We start from the raw sequence: 26906 nt of genomic DNA, 5'->3' as shown, positions 1-26906 counted from the left end.
TTAGGATTGTTAAGAAAAGGCCATTCAAAAATTTCGGGCAGATTCACAAGGAGTGGACGCTGCTGGAGTGTATTTCTGTATGCAAGGTGTCAATTCGTATTGAATTGATGATGCCCTACAATTTTTTTAATTCACTTTCTTCCTCTATCTTGTTCCGTTTTTGAGATAAAAATGCTAACTCCGTTGTTTTTCACCAGGTGGCGCTATAGGTGGTTTCATTGCGTAGCACATAGCTACTTTACTATACCTAGACACCACTTCAATGCCTATAGCTGCCGCCATGCTCAAGTTAATGGCGGTGGACACACTGTATAGGAGGGTTAATTAGAGTGAGGACACAGTATGTGGGGGGCAGTATACAGGGAGGGATGGTGTAAGGGCACAGTATGAGGGTAGTATACAGTGGTATAATAGGACACATAATGGAGGGAGCAGTATAGCAAGAGGGATAGTGTGAGGGGGCAGCTTGGATGGGAGGTGTTGGATGTTGTATTGACAGACATTGATCTCATATATTGCTGTACTTGTGTGTATGGCCATCTCTACTCTGATCTGCTCCTTAACACTAGAAGTCCCAGAAATTTCGAGCTCCATAGGGTTCCAATGGTAGAAATGTTAAATGACCCCTCTCTAGGATTTCTAGTGTTAAGGGCTCTTTTCCACTTGCGTACCGCTTCTGATGCGAGAGCATCGGAAGCGATATGCTAATGACCCTCTGCTGCGCGTCTCAGCCGAGGGTCATGCGACATCGCATCACAGCTACGGAGGGAGGGAACACTTTTTCCCATCTCCTCTGCTGTCTGTCTCTGCGTGCACCGCGCTGTAGTCGCATAACATGCGAGTGCAATGCGATTTTACACACAGATGAGCCGAAACTCGGTGCAAAACACAGCATGCTGCGATTGCACAGAGAGCCCGATTCATGTGGAGAAAAAACGGGACAGAGGAAACTGTCTCATTGATTAACACTAGTGCCAGTGCAATCCGATTTTTTTATCGGATCGTACTCGCACCAGGAAATTGCAGATGGAAAAGCTCCCTTAAAGAATGGTCTGGAGACTCTTCTGCTAATATGTGAGGTCTTATTGTGAAGAAATTAAATGGCATCTGGATTCCAACATATAGTGGAGAAATAAAAATTAAGAAAAAAAAAAGGGTATAACTTTCACGAAAAGAATCAGAAGTTAACTATATTCATCATAGCATTATCCGAGCGTTACTGCTCCCCCATGTAAAGTATAAATGGGGAACCAATGCCCCCGAATCGAGTCTATAAAAGGATTTTCTGGATGGAGATTGCCCCCTTCCTACCGAGTGACAAACTCTTCCCCTTTCCCGCATCCGTTAGGTATCTGGAGAATGTGTACAGACCCCCAAGCCCAGCAGTTCGGTCAGACCTTCCCCTAATATGGAGTTGGGAAGATCAGGGTCTGGAGGGGGGAGAAGGTGGGCTGATACTCCTCTACGTTACAGGCAGAACAGGACTTTTATCACCCCATCCTTCTCCTCTCTCAGTCAGTACTTTGCATCCTGGAGGAAGAGACCATCATCTCGTAGCAATCTGTGAGTTTTGGGGAAGAATGGACACTGGTGGGGGTTGGTGGGAGGGGGGGGCTTGAATTGAATCGGTGGGTTCAGAATCTCTATGTATAGCGTAAAGACCAGAAAGATTTATGCACTCAAGTTAGATCAGAAAGATTGTACATTACAAAGAATGATGCACTTGAGGCTTTCACTATTCTAGAACTATAAGTTCCAGCAAGCTCTGATAGACCATATTTTGAAGGTCTTAGCATGCACTCATTTATCAGGTTATCTAGATGACCCATCAGCAGAACATGTCGATTAGTGGTGAATGTAATGTACGATCTTGCAGCAGCGAGCTGCAGACTATTCTATATAAGGGAAGAAATGAAGTTGGAGCAATTTCTTGTGTTGATGTTCTCTGAGAATTTATTGCAGAAACTTGCCAGATCTGTTTCTCGTTCTTTATTTTATGGAGTGAGACCAATATAAACACAGCGATGAGCAGCGGCACGCAGGCTCTGGCCAGATATTGTGCAAGAGCTTGGGCCGTCCCATCTCCAGCAATGACAGAAACCTATAGCTACTGTCAGTGTAAAGTACTCAGGAACTAACAATTCTTTACCCCTTATGGCCAGTTTAAAAAAAAAAAAAATTCTCTCCATTTCAGCAAAGATAACTTTTTTTTCCCCACAAATGTAGCTGTACAGACATAGTACTGGATTAATTATTTAAGTTATTACATCATGTGCACACCTAATACATCACAAAACAAAGGAGAGTGAACTCTCAATTCCAGCTCACCAGTTAGATGGAAGTCCGGTCAAATGGTGCACGGAAAAAAAGCCTTGGCCATGACACTAAGAATAACGAAAAAGTCCAGCACGACATCCAAAATATAAAACTTGTTCTTTTTTATTAATACATGTTAAAAAGGTTAAAAACCTGGACGAGGGACGCTTTTCGGAATATGCTTCCTTAGTCACACTCCTCCTAGGAGGAGTGTGAATAAGGAGGCATATTCCAAAACGCATCCCTCGTCCAGGTTCTTAACATGTATTAATAAAGAAGAACAAGTTTTATATTTTGGATGTCGTGCTGGACTTTTTCGTTTTTCACACCTAATACATGTAGGTTTTTGTGTAATATATGTACAGTAGTTTGTTTACTAAATCGCTTTTTTATATTTTTTTTTTTCTTAAACAAATTTTTATTGAAAATTGAAATGCAAGTTACATCAGAATGTGAATCAACACATGTATCAAAGAACAATTGTAAATAGTCTCATTGCATATCATACCCAAAAGGATATTGAGCCTGTGATAATCCATCAAGTACAACACGTGTAAAACACAATCCTTATGCTATATTAATAAACCCATAACAGAGTCCTTACATCAAGACCATATCATAGACTTTTTTATGTTTTTCATTTCACTTTTTTTAAATTTTATATGAATGGTATAGATTATGTTCCCAAAGTAGTAAAATCTCTGGAGAACAACATTACAATATTTTGTTTTCTTTTTCCGTTATTTGGGTAATGCTAGAAACCCCTAGTTGCAAGTAAAAGGCTATGTTCACAAATTACTTTTTTTACAGATTTTTTTTTGTGCCGCAGTAAAAAAAAAAAAAAAAGAAGCAGGTTTGGGTTTTGTTTTTTTTAATGCTGTTTTGGTGTCACTTGTGTACATTAATGCTTACACAAGGTGATTTTCATTCACCACAAAAGCAGCAAAAACGCAGCTGCATTTTTGCAATTTCTCATTGCTTTTAATGGTGAAAACAGCAGCAAAAACTCAGTTGACACGCTGCTTTCAGTAAGGAGGAAGAAAAAAAAAAAAGCAGGTGTATGTGCATGAGATTTCTGAAATCTTGTAGCTTTTGATGGTACTGTAAAAAGCAGCATTTAATTTGTATAAAACTTATGAAAAGAACAAGCAAAACAACCGAAACATGTGAACATAGCCAAACAGTCTCTTGTCATGGAATAAGTCACTGGCAGGACTGATCTGGGACTGCGAAAACAGAGAACTGCTACAAGGGACAAACAGCTGGTGCTAACTAGGAGCAATAGAAACCACTATTAACTATCTAGCACTTATTAATCACTGAAAACTGGAATCGAGAAGGTAGTAGTGGTGATAAATGCTGTCTTCTCCCCTGGGTCCCCAACTGTCTTTGACAGTCGATCACCAGAAATAAAGCAGCTACATTTCCAAGAGCAAAAAATTGCAGTAACTGAAAAAAATGCACTTGAGACTGAGGCCCTCAGTATCTGCAGTCAAAAGAAACTGGGGAAAGTTAGGGGTGTGAGGAAAAGGTTAAGGCGGAACACCTATACTTAAAGATCTGGTGACAGATTCCTTTTAACACATAATCTGAGAGCAGCATAACTTAGGGGCAGAGATTCGGATTCCAGAAATATATCACTTACTGAGCTTTTTAGTGTAATTTTGATAAAATCACTGATTAATCAGCAGTAGATTATCATTACAGGACTACTTGGTGTGCTGCAGGTAGTCAGCACATGTATCAGCTCTGTAGAACTGCTAGATCCACGGCATAAAAAAAAAAACAATTATTTTAACAAAATGACTGCAAACAGCGCAGTAAGTGACACATCGCTGGAATCAGGGACTCTGCCCCTACATTATGCTGCTTTCAGATGGAGGGGCAAAAACCTGGTGACAGATTCCCTTTAATACGGTTACCCCAATTCATTATTGGCCCTACAGCCTGTGGTTTTGTTTTATTTTTTCCATCCTAATTCTTTATCCTATATGTGTCTTTTTTTAAAGTCTATTTTATGTTCTCATCTGTTTGTTTTATTCATTTTTTTTTTGTTTGCGGAGCTTCGCAATTCCAGATGTTTTCAGCTCATTCATCCATTGTGACCTATTAAAAAGTCACAAAATCTGGCGCAACTCTTCTCCAGTCGACCCCTAGTGTGTAGTTTATGCATGTTGCTTCACAAAAGTAAAGTGCTCTTTACCAAATTGAAGCAAAACTTCAGGTTAGACACATCTGTATCCATCAATAATGGTAAAGAATACTCAACATTTTCCATGTGCGTGGTACATTATAAGGCCCGTTTCACACGTCAGTGAAAAACACAGACGTTTTTCACTGGCGTGTAAAACACGCACATGTCCCTGCGTGTGCCAAAAATCACGGCACACGTGGGTTGTCTAAGTGCAATCCGGGCTCCGTTCCCCGTGGCCCGTGATTGCACTTAGAGATTCACTCACCTGCGCCCGCTCCCGCTGTCCGTGGTGCTGAATCCTCCCGCAACGCAGCATCCGTCCGGCGGTGACCCCTGCAGGAGCTGCTTCCGGGTCGGCTGTGTCGCGCATAATGAATATGCGCGACAGTAATCAGCTGGCACAGAAGGAGCAGGGAGAACGGGCTGCAGAGGACATCGCTGGACGCCGGGTGAGTTAAAATGTTTATTATTTTAAAAGCACGTTTTTTTCTGGCACGTGTTTCACGGACCACACCACTGCGTGGTCCGTGGGACATCAGTGATGCCAGAAAAAAATGGACATGTCTCCGTGCAGCAATCGCGCACACGCGGGTACGCCGCACGGAGACACGTGCAGTGAAAAATCACTGACGTGTGAGCAGACCCATTTATTATAATGGGTCTGCGTATGTCAGTGATTCTGGTACGTTTAAAAAAAAAAGCACAAACGTCCCAGAATCACTGACGTGTGAAAGGGGCCTTATACGCAGTGCACCACAATAGACTATCCTCATCAAAGCACATGATATATATTATTACACATCATCTAGCACGCTAAGCCATTTATTTTGTTTATAAAATTGGAGGGCACCACAAATTATTTTTGCTTTTACTGTAATATTAACCCCTTCACACCCTTCTACATTACAGTACCTCACAGGGCGTGCATGCACAGAATAGGCTCAAGAGCTGAGGCCGCTCCATACTGGCTGTGTAATACAACCAGCATTTGCCTGTAACAGCAGCTACCAGAGCTAGCACTGATCACTGCTGTTTAACTATTTAAATACTGCTGTTAATTACTGTGGCCTTTAAATAGTGTAATTGCTGGCTGCGAGAATCCTACTCTTCCCTGGTGACGAGATCAAGGGATAGCAGTAAGTTACTATGCAAGTGAGGGGCTTGCTGAAGGTCCCAATTGCTGTCATATTGGTCTTTGAGATGTTAATTTAACTGCATCCTGCAGGTTCAAATGCTTAAGAAGAATTTTTAAAAAAATGTATAAAATATAAATTTCAAGATTTACGTTTCCTTCATTTCCCAGTTTAAAAGATAATAGAGTTGAGAAAAAAAAATAAACAAACCCCAGATTTCGTATAAAATCATTTAACCTGTACATTAAACGCCAAAAGGAAGAAAATCATCAAATGCCAGAATTGTGGTATTTCTGTTGGTGCACATCCCTAAAAAGGCAGTGAAAAGCTATAAAAGCGTTGTATGTATCCTAAAATGGAATCAATAAAAACTAGTGTGGCATGCAAAAAAAAACCCCATGCCATCAGAAAACTCCATCAAAGGGAAAAAAAAAAACAAAAAAACATGGCATCATAATTTAAATATTTTATTACGCATAGTTCTGAAAAAAAATCACCACTTATAAAATACACTATGCAAGTTTCATACCATCATAGTCATACTGAGCAGGAGAATCATATGGGAAGATACAGGACATTGTATGGTAATGTCAATGGCGTCATTCAAAACTATAATTTATCTGGCAAAAAAAAAAACAGTCAATAATTGTCTGGTCATAAAGGAGTTAATGAAATATCTTGTAAATTGTTTTTTTTTGGGGATTTAATGATCCTATTATCTTGCATCTAGGTCCTAGCAATCATGGCTAATAAAGGTCCATCCTATGGCATGAGCCGTGATGTCCAGTCTCGCATCGAGAAGAAGTATGATGAAGAGCTGGAGGCACGCTTGGTCCAGTGGATTAAGATGCAGGGAGGATCAGAGGTGGGAGAACCACCCGAGCCAGGAAGATATGGATTCCAGCAGTGGTTAAAGAACGGAGTGGTGAGGACTGACTTGCCTTAATGTGATTCTTCTACCAACTTCACATATGACTTCCAATTCATATGCAAGTCAATAGGATTTGGGCTGATTTTGGCTGACCAGCTAATGTGTATAAGACCTCCTAATTGAACAGCAATGGATGATGTTTTGGGAGAAAGGGATGGGGCATGTTGAAATTTTAAGACCAAATCGTTTTAATCTCCTGAGAATTTATCAGACTCTTACTCTGCTGTCCCTTATTGTAAATACATGCACCCTCATTGAAGTTGAGCATGCATATGTATGTATGGAAAAGTCTGAAATGATAGGTGTAGGTCGAACAAGTGTACAACCGATATATCTAAGGAGTATGAGCACCAATAAGCTAAAAATATTAGATGGCCACCCTCTAAAGGCTACTCTACACACTGCGATATCGGTCCCGATATCGCTAGTGTGGGTACCCGCCCCCATCTGTTGCGCGACACGGGCATATCGCTGCCCATGCCGCACAACATCGCCCACAGCCGTCACACATACTTACCTGTCCGGCGACGTCGCTGTGACCGGCGAACCGCCTCCTTTCTAAGGGGGCGGTCCGTGCGGCGTCACAGCGACGTCACTGAAACGTCACTGAACCGCCGCCCAATAGCAGCGGAGGGGCGGAGATGAGCGGGACGTAACATCCCGCCCACTTCCTTCCTTCCGCATAGCGGCCGGGAGGCAGGTAAGGGGAGCTTCCTCGTTCCTGCGGCGTCACACGCAGCGATGTGTGCTGCCGCAGGAACGAGGAACAACCTCGTTACTGCTGCAGTAACGAGATTTGAGAATGGACCCCCGTGTCGCCGATTAGCGATTTTGCACGTTTTTGCAACGATGCAAAATCGCTTATCGGTGTCACACGCAACGGCATCGCTAATGCGGCCGGATGTGCGTCACGAATTCCGTGACCCCAACGACTCCGCATTAGCGATGTCGTAGCGTGTAAAGCCCGCTTAAGATTTGTGACTTATGGTTGGGTTCATTTTCTATCTATATTTTTCTTATTTTAGTCTATGGAGATGTCCACACGTCTGGTTTTTTTTTATATTTTTTTTTGGGGTGGTTGAGGATCGTGTTTCACCCGAAGAGAAAACAAAAACATTTTTATTCAAATGTTGGGTCAAACTCATCCAATCAAATAAATATTCCATGAAAAACTTGAGTGAGGCTATGGTCTATGCAGGTTAAGATCTAAATATATATTTATAAAACACAATAAATGCAGGTCCATCTCCTCCATGCTTTGCATCGGGTACAAGGCTACTATTGACAGAATTGATTTGAACACAACTATCCAAGGATTGTCAACATGGCAGATTGCGTTTTCCACAGATATATCAGGCTTTTGTTTGGGAGACCCGCTACCAGCATTGCGGTCCATATACAGAGGATGAACTATGCCAGGGTGAACTTGGCCTTTAAGTCACAAAAAGACTTCAACAGGCAACGGAAAATGGTCTGAAGGTCACAATTGAAAACACACTTGCAATTTAGCCAAAATCGGCTTGCAGTTGTTAAAACCAGAAAATTGGAGCTTTGTCCCCAATCATCAAGGCCTCACAATGTAAAGGTGATATTGCCATGGCCAACTACTTGCCACAATTTGAGTCATATTTATGAAATGGTCTACACGAAAAATGTCTTTGTTGCCCATAACAACCAATCACACCAAGGCTTTAAATTTACCAGAACTGTTTTAGAAGGCGAGGTTGAACCCTGATTGGTTGCTAGAGACAACAGACTTTTGTTTTGGGTTTTTTTTTAGACAGTTTTGATAAACTAGACCCATAGTGTTGGTCTGCACTAAAGATTCTTTCCTTTTCTTTAGGTTCTTTCCAAACTGATTAACAACCTATACCCCAAAGGATCGCAGCCCGTAAAGATCCCCGATCCTCCTCCCAGCATGGTCTTCAAGCAGATGGAACAGGTGGCACAGTTTCTGAAAGCAGCTGAGGATTATGGAGTGGTGAAAACAGATATCTTCCAAACTGTGGACCTGTATGAAGGTAAAATATGCCTCTCGGAGCCAATAATCGCAATGCTAGTTCATGCGAAGGCACCAGCAACCCCTGTTCTCTCTAAGGCTGAGTTCAAATGTCCAGATCATTGGATCTGTTGGCAAAAAGTTGTGAAAACACAACTTTTTTGTCCATTTTGAAAGAAAAAATATATTTTTGCCGGAACAATTTTTTTTTTTTAAACATTGTAATCTATGGGAAATGGACCAGAAAACCGATTGTTATATAGCCATCCGTTTATCTTTCATTTGTAAAAGATACATTTTTTTTCTTACTGGATCAGTTTCAAATTGAAGATAAATAGCAATCCATTAACTGATCCATTTTCCATAGATTCCCATTTGAAACTGATCCAGTAAAGAAAAAACAGATCCTTTAATAAAAATCAAAGAAAAATGAATTGCTAAATAGCACTCAGTTAAAAGGATCTGTTTTCCCATAGACCCCTGTGTTAAAAAAATGGATCCTGCAAAATTTATTTATTTATTTTTTCTCAAAATGGACAAAAAAGTATTTTCACAGCTTTTTGCCAACAGATCCATTCTAAATGATGATTACTAGACATGTGAATTGAGCTTTAGCAGTGAGTGCGCTCTAGAGCCGATAGTTAATATTCTGCTCTGCAGATAGCCATTAGGCCTTGTGCGCATGGTGCGTTTTTTGCGGGTGCAGTTTTGCTCCCAAAACTGCATGCATTTCCTTCCCCAGCAAAGTCTATGACATTTAATTTTTCCTGTGCGCATGGTGCAGCTTTTTTTTGGCTGCGTCTTTGTAGTGAACACAAAGATGCAGCATGTCAATTCTTTCTGCGTTTTTGCCAGCGTTTTTGAGCCCTTCCAGTCAATAGATTTGACTTAACAAATGCACTGGGATAAATCGCAAAAAAAAACCAACAAAACAGTAAAACGCGGCAAAAAATGCATGTTGAGGGCTGCGTTTTTTTGGGACCAAAAATGTAGCGTTCGCACATAGCCTTCTTGGGATTACTGATCATAATTAACATTCTGTTTTATCTCCTTCCTTTCCTGATCTTAGAAAGGAAGGGAAACATGATTACCAGGTTATAAAAAAAAAAAAAAAAAAGCCAATAGCTGTTCTGTGAACTCCGCAAGATTCAGTGTGCACATAGCCTTAAGCGGGCTTTACACACAGTGACATCGCTAGCGATGTCGCTGATGAAAGCACCCGCCCCGCGGTTGTGCATCACAGGCAAATCGCTGCCCGTGGCTCACAACATTGCTTACACTCGTCACACGGACTTACCTGCCTAGCAACGTCGCTGTAGGTGGCGATCCGCCTCCTTTCTAAGGGGGCAGTTCGTTTGGCGTCACAAAGCAGCCGCCCAATAGAAGCAGAGGGGCGGAGATGAGCGGGCAGAACATCCCGCCCACCTCCTTCCTTCCTCATTGCAGGCGGCCGCAAGTACTGTGATGTTCCTTGTTCCTGCGGTGTCACACATAGCGATGTGTGCTGCCGCAGGAACGACGAACAACCCGCGTCCTGCAACAGCAACTATAATCGGGATTAGAACGGCTGGTCAACGATCAACAATTAGGTGAGTAATTTTGATCGTTAACGGTCATTCGTGCGTTTCACACGCAACGACGTCGCTAACGAGGCCGGATGTGCGTCACGAATTCCGTGACCCCAATGACATCTCGTTAGCGATGTCATTGCGTGTAAAGCCCGCTTTAGGCTATGTGCGCACGCTGCGGATTTACAGTGGATTTTGCCACGGATTTGCTGCAGAAAATGTGTCTAACAGTGTTGCAGTCATTCCCCAGCAAATCCTATGGGTTTTAAAAAAAATGCTGTGCGCACACTGTTTTTTTATACCTGCGGATTTACCTACGGATTTTCCGCTGCGGAATTAATGAGCATGTCACTTCTTCTTTTCCACAGGTACCTGCGGTTTTTGCCATAGATAATGGTAAAAATCCGGGGGGACCAACTTGCGGAAAATCCGCGGCAAAAGGCTGTAAAACCGCATGCGGATTTCGTTGAGGTTTTTTTTACTGCGGATGCGGGATTCTTTAAGAGGGTCCAGATTTTCCTTAAGGCCGAGACCGCACTTTGCGTTTCCACCTGCATTTTAGGTGCTTTTTAGGTCCATTTTGAGAAGCACCTTTTTCATGCCAAAAGGCATGCATTTTAATTTCACAGCAAAGTCTATGGAAAATGGGGATTTCTAGACCGCACTTTGCGTTTCTAAACGCTGCGTTTAATTTGCATATTTTGTGGCAAAACCCATGCGTTCAAAAAAGGAGCATGTCAATTGTTTTTGCCATTTTGGGTGCGTTTTAGTAACATTGAAGTCAATGAGAAATGGCAAAAACCAAGATTCCTTCAAATTCCTGCGTTTTACATGCTTTTTCAGTGCATAAAACATGCGTTTTGGACTACCAAAACGCATGCTTTTTGAACATCAAAATAATGATTTGATATGTCCTTTTACACACACACACATAATCCGACAATTTAAATTTAAGAAAAATATGCATTTATTGCTATTTTAGCGATAAAATGTATATTACCGCTATAATTTAATGAAATATATCTATTTTCATTATTTTTTCCATTAATATAGATATGATCCTTTTTTTTTTCTCTTTTTTTCATTATATTTGACTGTTTAAACCTTATTTAGCAGTGTCTTGATGTTTAAAACGCATCTGTCAAAACGCAGGTGAAAAAGCATGTAAAAAGCGCAGAAAACGTATCAAAAAAGCGGTAAATACGCATGCGTTTTCAGCGCTAAAGTTCTGAAAAAGGCAACTTTGGTCAAATCAATTAAGCCAAAAACGTGCGTTTAGAAATGCAAGTAGGTGAAGGCAAAGTGCGGTCTCAGCCTAAGAAAAAGTCACTTTCTAGTGCGCACATGGCCTTAAAGTGGTTTTCTTTTTACAAAGAAAGAAAAATTCAGCTCACCCGTATATGTATCCGCTCAGTTCAGATGGGATGCAGAGGCAATAGCAAGGAGAAAGGACGGGACTCTGCACCAATTCCAGGATAGGAAAAATATAAATCCAACGAAAAATATATAAAAATGTAGAAACTATTCAACGATTAAAAATCCAAGAAAAACATCATCGGTTCCATGAAAACATCATGGCTTGACGCGTTTCATTCCAGCTGTCTGAAACGCGTCAAGCCATGATGTTTTCATGGAACCGATGATGTTTTTCTTGGATTTTTAATCGTTGAATAAAGTTTCTACACTTTTATATATTTTTCGTTGGATTTATATTTTTCCTATCCTGGAATTGGTGCTGAGTCCCGTCCTTTCTCCTTTCTTTTTACAAAGTCTGTGACCATATCGTATCCAAAAAATAGAACGTGTTTTTGTTTTTTTTTTTTCTTTTTACTGCTACATTTCATTTAGATGTCCATACACATCGGTCCAATCATGGACTGGCCGTGGGTCTTCCTACTCAAATAAGGGTATGTGCCCACAGTGTGTTTATTTTAAGCCTTTTTTACTGCAGTTATCACAAAACTGCATGGAAATCGTTAGGCCAGCAAAGTCAATGAGAATTATGATGTTTTGTGCACGTTGCTTTTTTCCCTTGCAGATTTGGTGCAGAAGTAAATCTGCAGCATGCCAGTTCTTTCAGCAGTTTTCCACCCCAGAAAGCTTACAAAATGCATGAAAATAAAAAAAGCATGCAAGAAAACGCATCAAAAACTATTTTTTTTTCTGCCAAGAGATGCAGATTTGGTTCAGAAACGTCTACAACCAAGTACTCAGCTTGTGCACATGGCTTTAACCAGTCACATATTTGCCTATGAGGGTGCTGAATTTGGTACAGGATACCAGCAGCCACTACTTGCACTGTGGTCTGTAATCGGACCAATGTGTATGTACATCTGAATGAGCCTTAGGCTATGTGCGCACGTTGCATAACTGCATGCGTCCTGCGTCCCCTGCATAATCTATGAAGATAATGCAGGAGCCGTGCGCACATGGCGTATTAGACCGCAGCGCTTCGGCATGACATGACAATCACCTATGAATATTTTGGAGTTTCTAATGTCTTTTTCCCTTTATTTGATGCATTTTTGGTAGCGATTTTAATGCTTTTTTTTTGCACAAAAAGTATTGATTCTGCAATTAAAAACGCAACTGCGCTTTTTACATGCTTTTCTTTTTCTCTTTCAACCTCCCCTAGAAGTCTATAGAGAAAAAAAATTGCCAAACATAAAATAAAAGCCTTTAAAAGGACAATAGGCAGAAGTTTTCATAAAATCACATCCACTTTGCTTGGACAGATTTTCTGCATAAATAAAACACAGCAGAAAAAAATCCACACAGTATTTAAAGGCCGCACTAGAACATGGGCAGAAAATATTGGCAAAATGCATTTAAAAAAAAACAAACAAATAAGAAAAGGTATCTTGATAGAGCAGTATAGCGTATCGGCATGGACAGTAGGACAGGGCTATAATGTCACCAGCACTGATCACTTCTGAGTGGCTCTGGACAATGCAGGAAACCATTAAAAAATGTTATCTGTACACTATGTCATAGACACTGATGTACTTCCTTTGTTTTCGCTATAAGGAAGATCATTCAGAAAATTGCCAGTGGTGTTTTCCCTGAAGCATCTTTCTTGACATCTTTTGCAGATCATTGCCACTCTGGTTTTTATTATTCCCTTTAATTTCATGTATATGATTTGTAGTGACTTTCAAGTGGAAGCTGCCAAAAGAATGAACCGGTGACTTCTTTTAGCTGCTTTTCAGCATACAAAGCTTTAAGGGAGTTGTCACTACTAGGAGAATCCCTTCTGATTCCACTTATTTCCCAAGTTAAAGGGAACCTGTCATCAGAAATTTGGCTTTCAACCTAAATGTTTCCCCCTCTGCAGCTCCTGGGCTGCATTCTAGTAAGGTTTCTATACTTTTTGTGCCCCCTTTTAAACCAAAATAAATACTTTATAAAACTGTACCTTTCGGTTTGAAAATCTTGTAAATTATCCATGGGGGCGGGCCGTCTGGCGTCCGTTGCTGTATCTTACGCCGTCCCCCATGCTCCAAATCATCCCTCAGGACGCCGCCCACTGCGCCCGAGGTCCCATGCACGCCAGGACACCTAGTGACGTGGTCGCAGGCACGAGAGTATGGGCGGCGCTGTGATTGCATCGCAAGTGCCCGCCCATACTCTCGTGGGCGCGCTCTCCCCTCTGTACGTCGCTCAGATCCTCCGCTTCTCCTGTAGTGGCCTGCTCCACTCCTCCCATCTATTTCCTGCTGCAGGGTACGATGGGAAGGAGGTGACGTCAGGCCGGCGCAGAACGCTGGAGGCAGTGGGGAAAGGGCGGGCACGAGAGTATGGGCGGGCACTTGCGATGCAATCACAGCGCCGCCCATACTCTCGTGCCTGCGACCACGTCACTGTGTCCCGGTGTGCACGGGACGTCGGGCGCAGTGGGCGGCGTTCTGAGGGATGATTTGGAGCATGGGGGACGGCGTAAGCTACAGCAACAGATGCCAGACGGCCAGCCCCCATGGATAATTTACAAGATTTTCAAACCGAAAGGTACAGTTTTATAAAGTATTTATTTTGGTTTAAAAGGGGGCACAAAAAGTATAGAAACCTTACTAGAATGCAGCCCAGGAGCTGCAGAGGGGGAAACATTTAGGTTGAAAGCCAAATTTCTGATGACAGGTTCCCTTTAAAATAAAAGACTCTGTACTCACCTCCTGTACAGGCACTGTTCCAGCACTGTTGGTAATCACAGCTCAGGGCTCACCCGATATTATGACACCATGAGAGTCCCGTTTCCAATCACTGCTGACCATTGATGAGCGAATAGGAGCCATTTGGGTTTGGATTATTCATAGCGAATCCCAAAAGTACTATTCCGATATTAATCATGAATAACAAACCTAATGCAAGTCAATGAGGAACTCGAGCATTTTTCTGGGAAATCTATATGATAAATGCTCAGGTTCCCCATTGAGTAGCATTAAGTGCCAAACCCAGAATAGAACTTTGTGATTCGTTATGAACAGTCAGAACCTGAAAAGTTACTATTCGCTCATCACTATCACCGACTCCTCTTGCCATGCATTCGGACCAAATGAGCAATCAACAGGAAGTGAGTGGCAGATGCAGCATCACTTGATTAACTTATTTGGTCCGAAGGCGGTTATTGAACGCGGGGCTTGCGTGGCATCACAATGTCATGAGCCCCGAACCGCGATTACAGACAGTGCTGGAACGGAGTACAGGGTCTTATATTTTAACAAGGGGAAACAAGTGGAATCAGAAGGGGCTGTCCTACTAGTGGAGAACCCATTTAAACAGTACAAATAAGTTACCAAAGACAGAAAATATTTTTCCTCATTCTCAGCACAAGAGTAAAATGACAGAATACTTTTTTTTTTTTTTTAACCACTTCCTCTGCCTTACAAATTTAATGGAGATTTTGTAAATGATAATACTCAGCAAATGTATTATATCAGAGTTGTTACTATCATTTGTACATGTATCTATCATTTAACCAAATAATTGAGCATCAGCAATAACTATGTGGTTTGTTTGAAAAGGAAAATTATATATATATCTATATATATATAATTGCCTTATTCTGTCTGTCTGTCTGTCTTGCTCCAAAATTGTGTCCTTACGGTGACAAGCGTCTGATTGGCCGCTGCCTCGGCCTGCCCCCCCCCACGGATTGGTAGCTCGCCTCGGCCTGGCCCCGCCCCCCCCCGCACGGATTGGCCGCTCGCCCCGGCCCTCCGCATGCATCGCCAGACATAACCTTGCGCTCCTGGGATCGTGACGGAGCCGGTGAACGCTGGTAACCATTATACACATCGGGTAACTAAGGTCCCTTAGTTACCCGATGTGTATCATAGTTACCAGTGTACACCGGCTCCCCAGCGGCCTTGCCCCGCCCCCCCACGGATTGGTCGCTCGCCTTGGCCTGGCCCCGCCCTCCGCATGGATTGGCCGCTCGCCCCGGCCCTCCACACGCATCGCCAGACATAACCTTGCGCTGCTGGGATCGTGACGGAGCCGGTGAACGCTGGTAACCATTATACACATCAGGTAACTAAGGTCCCTTAGTTACCCGATGTGTATCATAGTTACCAGTGTACATCGGCTCCGTCACGATCCCAGCAGCGCCACACATACCCTTGCGATGCTGGGATCGTGACGGAGCCGGTGAACGCTGGTAACCATTATACACATCGGGTAACTAAGGTCCCTTAGTTACCCGATGTGTATCATAGTTACCAGCGTACACCGGCTCCCGGTACACATGTGCAGGGAGCCGGCATTATACTCCTCCTATTATAGTCCTCCTATTATACTCCTCTCTGAGTATAAAAGGAGAACTATTATAGCATGGGGCATGGAGCACGATGGGGAGTGCGCAGCATGGGGGATGGAGCACGATGGGGGGTGCGCAGCATGGGGGATGTAGCACGATGGGGGGTGCGCAGCATGGGGGATGTAGCACGATGGGGGGTGCGCAGCATGGGGGATGGAGCACGATGGGGGGTGCGCAGCATGGGGGATGGAGCACGATGGGGGGTGCGCAGCATGGGGGATGGAGCACGATGGGGGGTGCGCAGCATGGGGGATGGAGCACGATGGGGGGTGCGCAGCATGGGGGATGGAGCACGATGGGGGGTGCGCAGCATGGGGGATGGAGCACGATGGGGGTGCGCAGCATGGGGGATGGAGCACGATGGGGGTGCGCAGCATGGGGGATGGAGCACGATGGGGGTGCGCAGCATGGGGGATAGAGCACGATGGGGGGTGCGCAGCATGGGGGATGGAGCACGATGGGGGGTGCGCAGCATGGGGGATGGAGCACGATGGGGGGTGCGCAGCATGGGGGATGTAGCACGATGGGGGGTGCGCAGCATGGGGGATGTAGCACGATGGGGAGTGCGCAGCATGGGGGATGGAGTATGATGGGGGGTGCACACCTCCCCCCACTGCACAACACCACACACACACTGGGAACCACAAACACCGCCCTACACAGACACCCAACACACAAACAGCGCGGCAGACACAAATATACGCACATGCCGCACAACACACACATTGCACAAAACATACCTCCCACCAAAACACACACACACCCCACACCCACACAAACCGCGCAACACACACACACAGCGCTCCACAAACAACGCAACACACACAACGCAACACACAAACACCGCTCTCACCCCCCGCCACACCCAGAACATGTACAGCGCCCTACACAAACACTTGGTAACTACACACAACAACATCTATATATAACAAAAATCATACATTAACTACACAATACGTAAATTCTAGAATACCTGATGCGTAGAATCGGGCCACCTTCTAGTGTATATATATATATATATATATATATATATATATATATATACATATACACACTGTATATACATATATAATGTTAATATCCTTGATTACTTATACAGATCAGAGGGCTGATGCCCATCAACATCATTTAGTATGAATATCTGCAGCATTGACCTTTTCACACTTTCAGTAAATATTTTAGCCCGGCGCATAGTTTTTGCATTGTGCTTGTGGCCACTGTGTGGATGACTTCACCGATAATGTAAAATGCCCATTAAAAAGTGAAAACATTAATTTACATTAATGATCAACTTATTTGTCACTGCCCAACAGGGGTAAGCCTCCATACACATTAAATAGTTGTTGATCAAACTATAGTTCGACCAACAGCCATCTTCCTCGACTGCTCCATACACACCAGTGCATGGGTTCTGCCTAGTGCTCCTGTGTTCTTTATGGGCCAGTTGTTGTTGAAGGAACTTGGCAGAAGGTTATCTCCTGGAAAAATAAAAGCATCAGTTAGGCTAGTTTCACACATCCAACTTTTCGCCGGTCTGCCGGTTCCGGCGCACACCAGTACAGTGTATACAGTACAGTGGCAGCACGTGAAGCTCCAGTCACATGCTGTCATGTGACCCGGAAGTTACAGCACTGCCATTGTACTGTATACACTGTACTGGCGTGCACCGAATCCGGCAAACCGGCGAAAAGCCGGATGTGTGAAACTAGCCTTAGACATTCAGCAGGCTGGGATCCTTCTCTTCCTCTAGATCATCATTGGGACAAGAGTCAGGAGTCCCCTATATAAATTATTCAAGATAAAACAAGGCACTCTTCAGGGTATACTTTAAACAAAGTTTATTTTCCAAAGAATTATGTTGTGAACAAGTGACGTTTCGGCCACGTAGTTGCCTTCATCAAACAACTCACAAAATTGTACGTACTGGAGCAAATATATGCAGCAATGTATATTAGCACAGTATAGAGCAGCGTCTTATGCAAAAAGATCAAGGTCAGTAAGAAAATGGTAATCCACTGCTAGACACTACATAGCGGTGGATACCGCTGCTTGACACTGCTGCTCTATGCTGACACTGGCTCCTGTTAAAATTACCATTTTCTTACTGACCTTGGTTGTTTTGCATAAGACGCTGCTCTATACTGTGCTAATATACATTGCTGCATATATTTGTTCCAGTACATACAATTTTGTGAGTTGTTTGATGAAGGCCACTACGTGGGCGAAACGTCACATGTTCACAACAAAATTCTTTTGAAAACAAATTGTGTTTAAAGTATACCCTGAAGAGTGCCTTGTTTTATATTGGATATCTACGAATTGGAAACTGACAAGTGCACCTCCATTTCTAGCTCAGTGGCTGTGCCTTATCCTGTTACAAACCCTATATAAATTAGACTGTTGGCCAATCTCAGTAACATTGGATTCTTTGTTCTAATGTGTATGGGGGCTCTTTAGACTAGCCCACCACAGGATCTTCCAGTGGACCCTAGCTCCTTGCTTACAGCAGATTGTTGATTTTACGCTTGCAAATCAGCATAAGTGGCAGCAAAGTAAGATTTTTTCCATCTTAAAATTGACCTGTAGTGCAGATTTTAAATGAAGATGTATAGATTGAGCATAGGTCCTCAGGATTGTTTATTTCCATGGATCCAAGGCATACTAATTAGTGATGATCAAGCACTAGCCAAAACGACCAGTTGGACACTCGGACGGGCTCCGCTCATGTACAGAGTATAATGGAAGGCAATGGAGAACTCAAGCATTTTTCCAGAAAATGTTCTGGAAAAATGTTCAAGTTTCCCATTGATTTCCATCATACTCTGTACACGTGTGGAGCCCATTGGAGCGTGCTACCTGCTCGTTAAGAGTACCAAGGATGGTAGTGCCCTCTCATCACTAGTTACGAGTACTGAGCACCCAAGCATGGTAGTGCTCGCTCATCACTAGTTACGAGTACCAAGCATCCGAGCATGATAGCGGCCACTCATCACTAATACAGAGCATGGTAGTGCTTTCTCGTCATTAGTTATGAGTACCGAGCATGGTAGAGCTTGCTCATCACTAAAAGTAACGAGCACCCGAGCATGGTAGTGCTCGCTCATCACTAGTTCCAAATACTGAGCACCCAAGCATGGTAGTGCCCACCCATCACTAGTTATGACGAATACCGAGCACCCAAGCTTGGTAGTACCCGTTCATTACTAGTTACAAGTACTGAGCACCCGAGCATGGTAGTGTTCGCACATCGTTAGTTACGAATACCGAGCACCCGAGCATGGTAGTGCTTACATATCCCTAGTTACGAGTACTGAGCACCTGAGCATGGTAGTGCTCGCTTATCACTAGTTACGAGTACCGAGCACGGTAGTGCTCACATATCACTAGTTACAAGTACCAAGCACCAGAGCATGGTAGTGCTCGCACGTCATTAGGTACGAGTACCAAGCACCAGAGCATGGTAGTGCTCACTCATCAGTAGTTATGAGTACCAAACACCCGAGCATGGTAGTGCTCGCACATCATTAGTTACTAGTACCGAGCACCAGAGCATGGTAGTGCTCACTCAAGACCAATACTAATGTGACATGGTACAACTATGAATACTGCAAAAATGTAATAAGTGAATGAAAAAAAAAAAGATTCTATTACATATCTCTCAAGGAGTCTATACACATTAGACTGTCAGCAGAGTCCAGATATTAGTCTGTGTATCAGGGTAACAGACAGATGATGTTGAGGGAGACAAGAATCCGGCTTGCTTATTTTCTTGGTGAGATAAACCAAAACCAGAGATTTCTGTCAGGCTTCCTGCTAGAGAATAGAGATGCTCTCAGCAAGCTGATCACTCCTCAGTATGAATGAATATGGAGAGATAGATGTTCAGCTAATGCAATCTATGGTGTATGGGTTCCTTAGACCTGCATTTGTTCTATGGATTTGTAATACGATGATTACAGTTTGAACTGTGAGATGCTGCATCTTGGTACAGTGAAAATATGCAGCATGAAGAACTCATTGTGGGGACATAAAGTAATTAACATGACCATATGGTGGCAAGAGGATTGGGAATAACTTGCTGATCACTGGCTCCAACCAATGGGCCAACTAGCAGTTCTAAAAACGGGACTCTGCAGCCGCCTTCCTCTGTATGGTCAGCCTCCGCTCCATTCATGGTTTATCATACTGCTGCAAATAGCCAAGTGCTGTATTCAGTAGTCCCATAGATCATGCATGAAGCGGAGGTTGAGCATGCACATTCCTGCAGCATCCAGGACAGGGCTAAACAGCCCCTTTCTTGAATTTCTAAATTTCTGATTTCGACATTGCAAGGTCCCTGCACTCGTACAACCATTGATCAGCAAGTTACCTATTCACCAGACATTGGGAATCGGAGAGCTGTTTGATAATTTACCAACAAGGATAATTCTGTCCAACTTTATTACCTAAAACGTTTTCACATTATCCTGATCTTCTTTTCAGGAAAAGATCTGGCTGCTGTTCAAAGGACAATTATAGCTCTTGGAAGTATCGCAGTTACAAAAAATGATGGCCAATACCAAGGAGACCCATCCTGGTTCATGAAGTAAGAGGCAAAACTGTACATTATAGAAAATATAAACATTAGAACTGAGCGAACCTGTGGAAGTTTAATTCGGCGGGTTCAGCCGGATTGTTGAAAACGTTTGCTTTCGGTCCAGGGTTGACCCAAACCCTAATGGAAGTCACTATTTGGGCAGTTTGCATCTCTGCCCACATACAGAAATATTTCAAATCCAGTACACAATTTGATTAATGGGGTTAGACCCTATCTGAGCACCAAAAACAAAGTTATTCCGGGAGTGTCGTTTTACTGACTATATCTGCACACATACAGCCAGCCATAAACAGAGCACTTCCGGTGGCTGGTGAGGGGTTAGGGTGTTTCCTTTTTTTGGTGCAGACTACACCTGATCACACTGTTGCTACCTCCAATGCAACACGTTCAAACACTGCAAGCGGCTCACACTGGGCTGAGCACCGAGCGTACCCAAGCAAAGTGATGCTCGCACGAGTGGTTTGCATACATAAAGCCCACAATCTGCTTTTGTTTTTTATTGTATAGTCTGTTTGGTACAAATGCCAAACCTTGGGTTCGCTCATTTCTAATAAACATATCTCCTCTAAGTTTATGAATGCCATGTAACCACATTGATCCCTTACCATTTATCCAGGAAAGCCCAGGAGCACAAGCGAGACTTCTCTGATGACAAACTCAAACAAGGAAAGAATGTCATTGGTTTGCAGATGGGCAGCAACCAGGGGGCCACACAGGCTGGCATGACCGGATATGGGCGCCCAAGACAGATCATCAGTTAAATTCAAGTCGAGAAGGGTTAACCTCTTCACTCCCGGAAGAGTCCTTGAGTATTAAGCAGCAATAAAAGGGTACAAAAACACATTTTCAGCTCTCAATGTATCACATCTATGGTGAAAGTGCTCAGCAAAACCCATCCAGTCACAAGCATATGTAGGGATATGTGGATGATGCAAAGTTCCATTTTAAAGTAGTCATCTCTTTCATCCAATGTAGTCTTAGACACTTACTATATGTCATAACTAAATAAAGGGGGAACTTCTAGGTTAGTGAATGGTTTGGGTCTGTAAACACTTCTAATCGTCACAATAGGCTGAATTTACACTTATCCAGTATTACACAGGAGGAGCCGCACATGTAGTGACATTATTTTAATGCCACAACAGAAATCCATACATTCAGCTGTCCCTGATCTGCATGTCCAGGAGCATAATCACGCATTAGAGATATAGCTCAGGTACATCCAAAGTTTACAGTTATTCCTTTGCCATCATCCCTCCAAAAGCTAATTAATTATATTTTGTACAATCCGTCATTCTACATGATTACTTACTTTCCTTTCTGTGGCATAGCACCATAATAAACACTACTACGCAGCAGTAAAGAGATTAATCTGCTTAAGTCTTAAGAAAATTTCAATCAAATGATTCAGTGTTTAGTACGATGATTTTTTTTTACTTTAATTTTTGATCAAAATAAAATCGTTTATCTCATTAAACTTTTGTTTTATATTTAATCTCTCCCTCTCTAATTATATATACAGCTCTGGCAAAAATTAAGAGATTTTTCTCTTTATAGATATATTTTTTAGTGAAATGTAAATTGTTCTGTTATTCTATAAACTACTGACATGTCTCCGAATTTCCAAGCAATAACATTTGTATTGAGAATTAGTCAAAATAACAAAAAAATGCATTGCTTTCAGACCTCAAATAATGCAAAAAAAACCCAAACCAAGAAATTCATAATCATTTAGAAACAACAATACTAATGTTTTAACTCAGGAAGAGTTCAGAAATCAATATTTTGGGCTTGATTCATACGTCAAACGCAAAGTTTAATCTGCCCAATTCAAGCCTTGCTGAAGCATCCCCAGATCATCACTGATCCTCCACGAAATGTCACAGTGGGTACAAGACCAGGTGTTGGACAAAGCTGAAAAAAATATTTTTTCATGCGGGAACTGGATTTTTTTTTCCAAAAAAACTGTCCATTTGCCTCCAGGGTGCCGGCCCTTGGATTCCAAGTGCACCACAACTACAATAGAAATGTCTATGTGGAACTGGTGAGCAAAGGTAACAATGTTTTTCTCTTTTACTGTTTGCTACCTAGTCTTTATTAAAAAAAAATATATCTTACCGTTTTGCTGTTGTAGAATCTACGTAACCACTTTACTCAAGTGGTTCTCCTGCGGTTTCTGAGACATTCGATAGCACATTGCTCTTGGCTATATCAGCTCTCCTCTGAAGCAGCAGGCAGAGGATGTTTTTCCACACTTCAAAACAGTGTGGATAGGAAGGAAAGTATGTAATTCTTCAGAGAGCGCACATTACACTGGTTAAATTGCATCAGAAAATGGATAGGAAGGGAGCAGGGATGGAGTGGAAAATGACAGGCTTCACTTTAGTGACCTGATAAAAGAATCCACACTTCTGGGGGAAATAGAATGGGAAAATCCCAACTGCTCAGCATTAGTAGCCGTTACACAGAAAAAAAGATACTTCATGAACTAGGGAGGGATAGGGCAGTAAAGAAACAAAGCTGTGGTTGTACATGAGAGCAACTTCTTGAATGCAGAAACCTCACATGTAGTATTTATTACTGGGTGTGGAACTAGAAGAAGGTTGCAAACTGAACATCTAGGGTCTGATATTAATAAAAGGGATGATTTGGCTCCGATAGTATAGCAATGTGCATTATTAGTACAATGATGAGCATAGCTACATTCTAAGCAGTATATACAGGTAGTATAGTAGGTAGCATTGGTGATATAGTGGGGAGCATAGCGGCCTTACAGGTCATTCATACAGGTGGTATAGTATGTAACGTTGGTGATCTAGTAGTGAGCATAGCTGCCTTACAGATAATTCATACAGGTGGTATAGTAGTTAGCGATGATATAGTAGGGAGCATAGCTGCCTTACAGATAATCCATACAGGTGGTATAGTAGGTAGCGTTGGTGATATACTAGAAAGCATAGCTGCCTTACAGATCATTCATACAGGTGGTATAGTAGGTAGCATTGGTGATATAGTGGGGAGCATAGCTGCATTGCAGGTCATTCATACAGGTGGTATAGTAGGTAGCGTTGGTGATATAGTAGTAAGCATAGCTACCTTACAGGTCATTCATACAGGTGGTATAGTAGGTAGCGTTGGTGATATAGTAGTAAGCATAGCTGCCTTACAGGTCATTCATATAGGTGGTATAGTAGGTAGCATATGTTATATATTGGGGATCATAGCTGCCTTACAGATCATTCATACAGGTGGTATAGTAGGTAGCGTTGGTGATATCGTGGGGAGCATAGCTGCTTTGCAGGTCGTTCATACAGGTGGTATTGTAGGTAGCATCGGTGGTATAGTGGGGAGTACAACTGCCTTACAGATAATTCATATAGGTGGTATAGTAGGAAGCGTTGGTGATATAATAGAGAGCAAAGCTGCCTTACAGGTCATTCATACAGGTGGTATAGTAGTAAGCATAGCTACCTTACAGGTCATTCATACAGGTGGTATAGTAAGTAGCGTTGGTGATATAGTAGGGAGCATAGCTGCCTTACAGGTCATACAGGTGGTACAGTAGATAGCGTTGGTAATATAGTAGGGAACATAGCTGCCTTACAGGTCATTCATACAGGTGGTATAGTAGGTAGCGTTGGTAATATAGTAGGGAGCATAGCTGCCTTACAGGTCATTCATACAGGTGGTATAGTAAGTAGCGTTGGTGATATAGTAGTAAGCATAGCTGCCTTACAGGTCATTCATATAGGTGGTATAGTAGGTAGCATATGTTATATATTGGGGATCATAGCTGCCTTACAGATCATTCATACAGGTGGTATAGTAGGTAGCGTTGGTGATATCGTGGGGAGCATAGCTGCTTTGCAGGTCGTTCATACAGGTGGTATTGTAGGTAGCATCGGTGGTATAGTGGGGAGTACAACTGCCTTACAGATAATTCATATAGGTGGTATAGTAGGAAGCTTTGGGGATATAATAGAGAGCAAAGCTGCCTTACAGGTCATTCATACAGGTGGTATAGTAAGTAGCGTTGGTGATATAGTAGTAAGCATAGCTGCCTTACAGGGCATTCATACAGGTGGTATAGTAGGTAATGGTGATATAGTAAAAAAAATTGTTTAAAAGAACTGAAGTCCTCAGTGGTTGATACCTTTTAATGGCTAACTGAAAAGATGGTAATAATAACAAGCTTTCGAGACTACTCAGGTTTCTTCATCAGGCATGGTAAAACAAAATCTGAAGAGTCACATATTTATACGCAACAGGACATAGAATAGTGCAGTAAAAAAAAACATCAAAAAAAAAAGTTATATGAAACAGAACTCTCACTATGGCAGGGGGGAGGGGGGGGCAAACTGTTGTGGCCATAAATATTGCTGCAGTTCAGTGTGCAAGATTTATTGTCCTCTGATTAGGGTCTGGTCCAGGGCTGTGTTTTATGCTTTAGGTGATATAGTAGTAAGCATAGTTGCCTTAGAGGTCATTAATACAGGTGGTACAGTAGATAGCGTTGGTAATATAGTAGGGAACATAGCTGCCTTACAGGTCATTCATACAGGTGGTATAGTAGATACATATTAGCAGATTTCTATATTTTCTCCACCATGATTTTAAAGACACTTTAACTCAAAGGAATACATATCATCAACAAACAGAAATCAGAATATATTGTATCAAAATAGTTTTATTTTGCAAAAAATATTTTTTAAATTTTTTTATTTATTCCAAATTACTAAAAACATCACAACATCATCAAGAAAAACATCACCAGAAAAAACACAGACTAAGGGGATCTTTGACCTAAAAAAAATATTATTGGTGAGGAGAGCAGAAGGAGGTTATACTATGTTCATAACGAAAATATATCAAAGTTTATATCATTAAAGCATCACCTCTGCCCTTTCACCAATATTAGAAACAGCCTCCTGATGAAAAGGTTTGTCTTGAAACGTGCGTCGAGGTTCTGAGGGTTTCTTTGACCTTATACTAGGCAAGTATGGTACAGTAATTTATGCTACATTTAACTAAGAGCCTCTGTTATAAGGTGATTGATTTAGTCGTGTTTGGGGGTAGTGGATATTCACATCCAGCCCGAGTAGACAAGTCAGTGAATGGGCTGTGCTTTTCCTCCTTATTAACCCCTTGTACTCCTTATAAACTCCATAGCTATAATCTAATATCATTTCTAAGGGGGAATCTATATGTATGTAGATGAGATCCCTCCTATATAGGTTTTATAGATTTATATGAGAGTTGAATTTGTTCCTTTGGGGATTGAATATTTATATACAGAGGCTATTATGTGCATTTATGTAATATCTATTTATTAATATAATATATGTATCAGTGCTGTTTCTAATATTGGTGAAAGAGCAGAGGTGATGCTTTAGGCTACTTTCACACATCCGGTTTGAGCACTGCGGCTCAATCCGGCTGTGAAAACTATGCAACGGATGCGGCGAAAACACCGCATCCTTTGCATAAGTTTTTACATGCGGCCCGTCCGTTTTTTTCCGGTTGCGGCATGCTACTGAGCATGCGCAGTGGAAAAAACCGCATGCGGCGACCGGATGCGTTTTTTTACGCATCGCGCCGCATCCGGCCTCCATAGGTATGCATTGAAAAATGCGCCGCAGCGGCCGGATGCGGCGCGATGCGGTGTTTTTTGCCGGAGCAAAAAACGTTGCAGGGAACGTTCGATCCGGCCGCGGCATCGGCTAAATCTGCCGCATGCGGCAAAAACCGGACCGAACGCAAGCCCCTGCGGCACAATACGGCACTAATGTAAGTCTATGCAAAAAAACCCGCAACCGGCGTTACAAAAGCCGGTTGCGGTTTTTCTGCAGAACGCCGTATTGTGCCGCAGAGCCAAAATCCGGATGTGTGAAAGTAGCCTAAATGATATAAACTTTGATATATTTTTGTTATGAACAAAGTATAACCTCCTTCTGCTCTCCTCACCAATAATATTTTTTTAGGTCAAAGATCCCCTTTGTCTTTGTTTTTTCTGGTGATGTTTTTCTTGATGTTGTGATGTTTTTAGTGATTTGGAATAAATAAAAAAAAATGTTTAAAAAATATTTTTTGCAAAATAAAACTATTTTGATACAATATACTGTTGATACAATTTCTGTTTGTTTGTTTGTTGATGTTAGGTGGTATAGTAGGTAGCATATGTTATATATTGGGGAGCATAGCTGCTTTGCAGGTCGTTCATACAGGTGGTATTGTAGGTAGCGTCAGTGATCTAGTGGTGAGCATAGCAGCCTCATAGGTCGTTCATACAGGTGATACACCAGAGTGCAAGCCGTGAACCCAGGAGTTGTAGTGGTGCAAATTAATAAAACCGCAAA

At 42.3% G+C, this 26906-nt stretch overlaps 1 protein-coding gene across 1 annotated transcript; it reads left to right on the top strand.

The window, feature by feature from the left end:
* Nucleotides 1–1458: 1458 nt before the first annotated feature.
* On the top strand, nucleotides 1459–22027 carry TAGLN (transgelin). Its single transcript, XM_075328934.1, has 5 exons — nucleotides 1459–1563; nucleotides 6374–6568; nucleotides 8418–8595; nucleotides 20436–20538; nucleotides 21167–22027. The coding sequence occupies exons 2-5, from the start codon at nucleotides 6386–6388 to the stop codon at nucleotides 21309–21311; spliced, it is 609 nt and encodes a 202-aa protein (XP_075185049.1). The 5' UTR covers nucleotides 1459–1563; nucleotides 6374–6385; the 3' UTR covers nucleotides 21312–22027.
* The last annotated feature ends 4879 nt before the right edge of the window (nucleotides 22028–26906 follow it).

Source organism: Anomaloglossus baeobatrachus, chromosome 11 (genome assembly GCF_048569485.1).
Source record: "Anomaloglossus baeobatrachus isolate aAnoBae1 chromosome 11, aAnoBae1.hap1, whole genome shotgun sequence".
Classification (NCBI taxonomy): Eukaryota; Metazoa; Chordata; class Amphibia; order Anura; family Aromobatidae; genus Anomaloglossus; species Anomaloglossus baeobatrachus.
The sequence above is the reverse complement of the archived record's forward strand: the minus strand, read 5'-3'. Positions and strand labels throughout refer to the sequence as shown.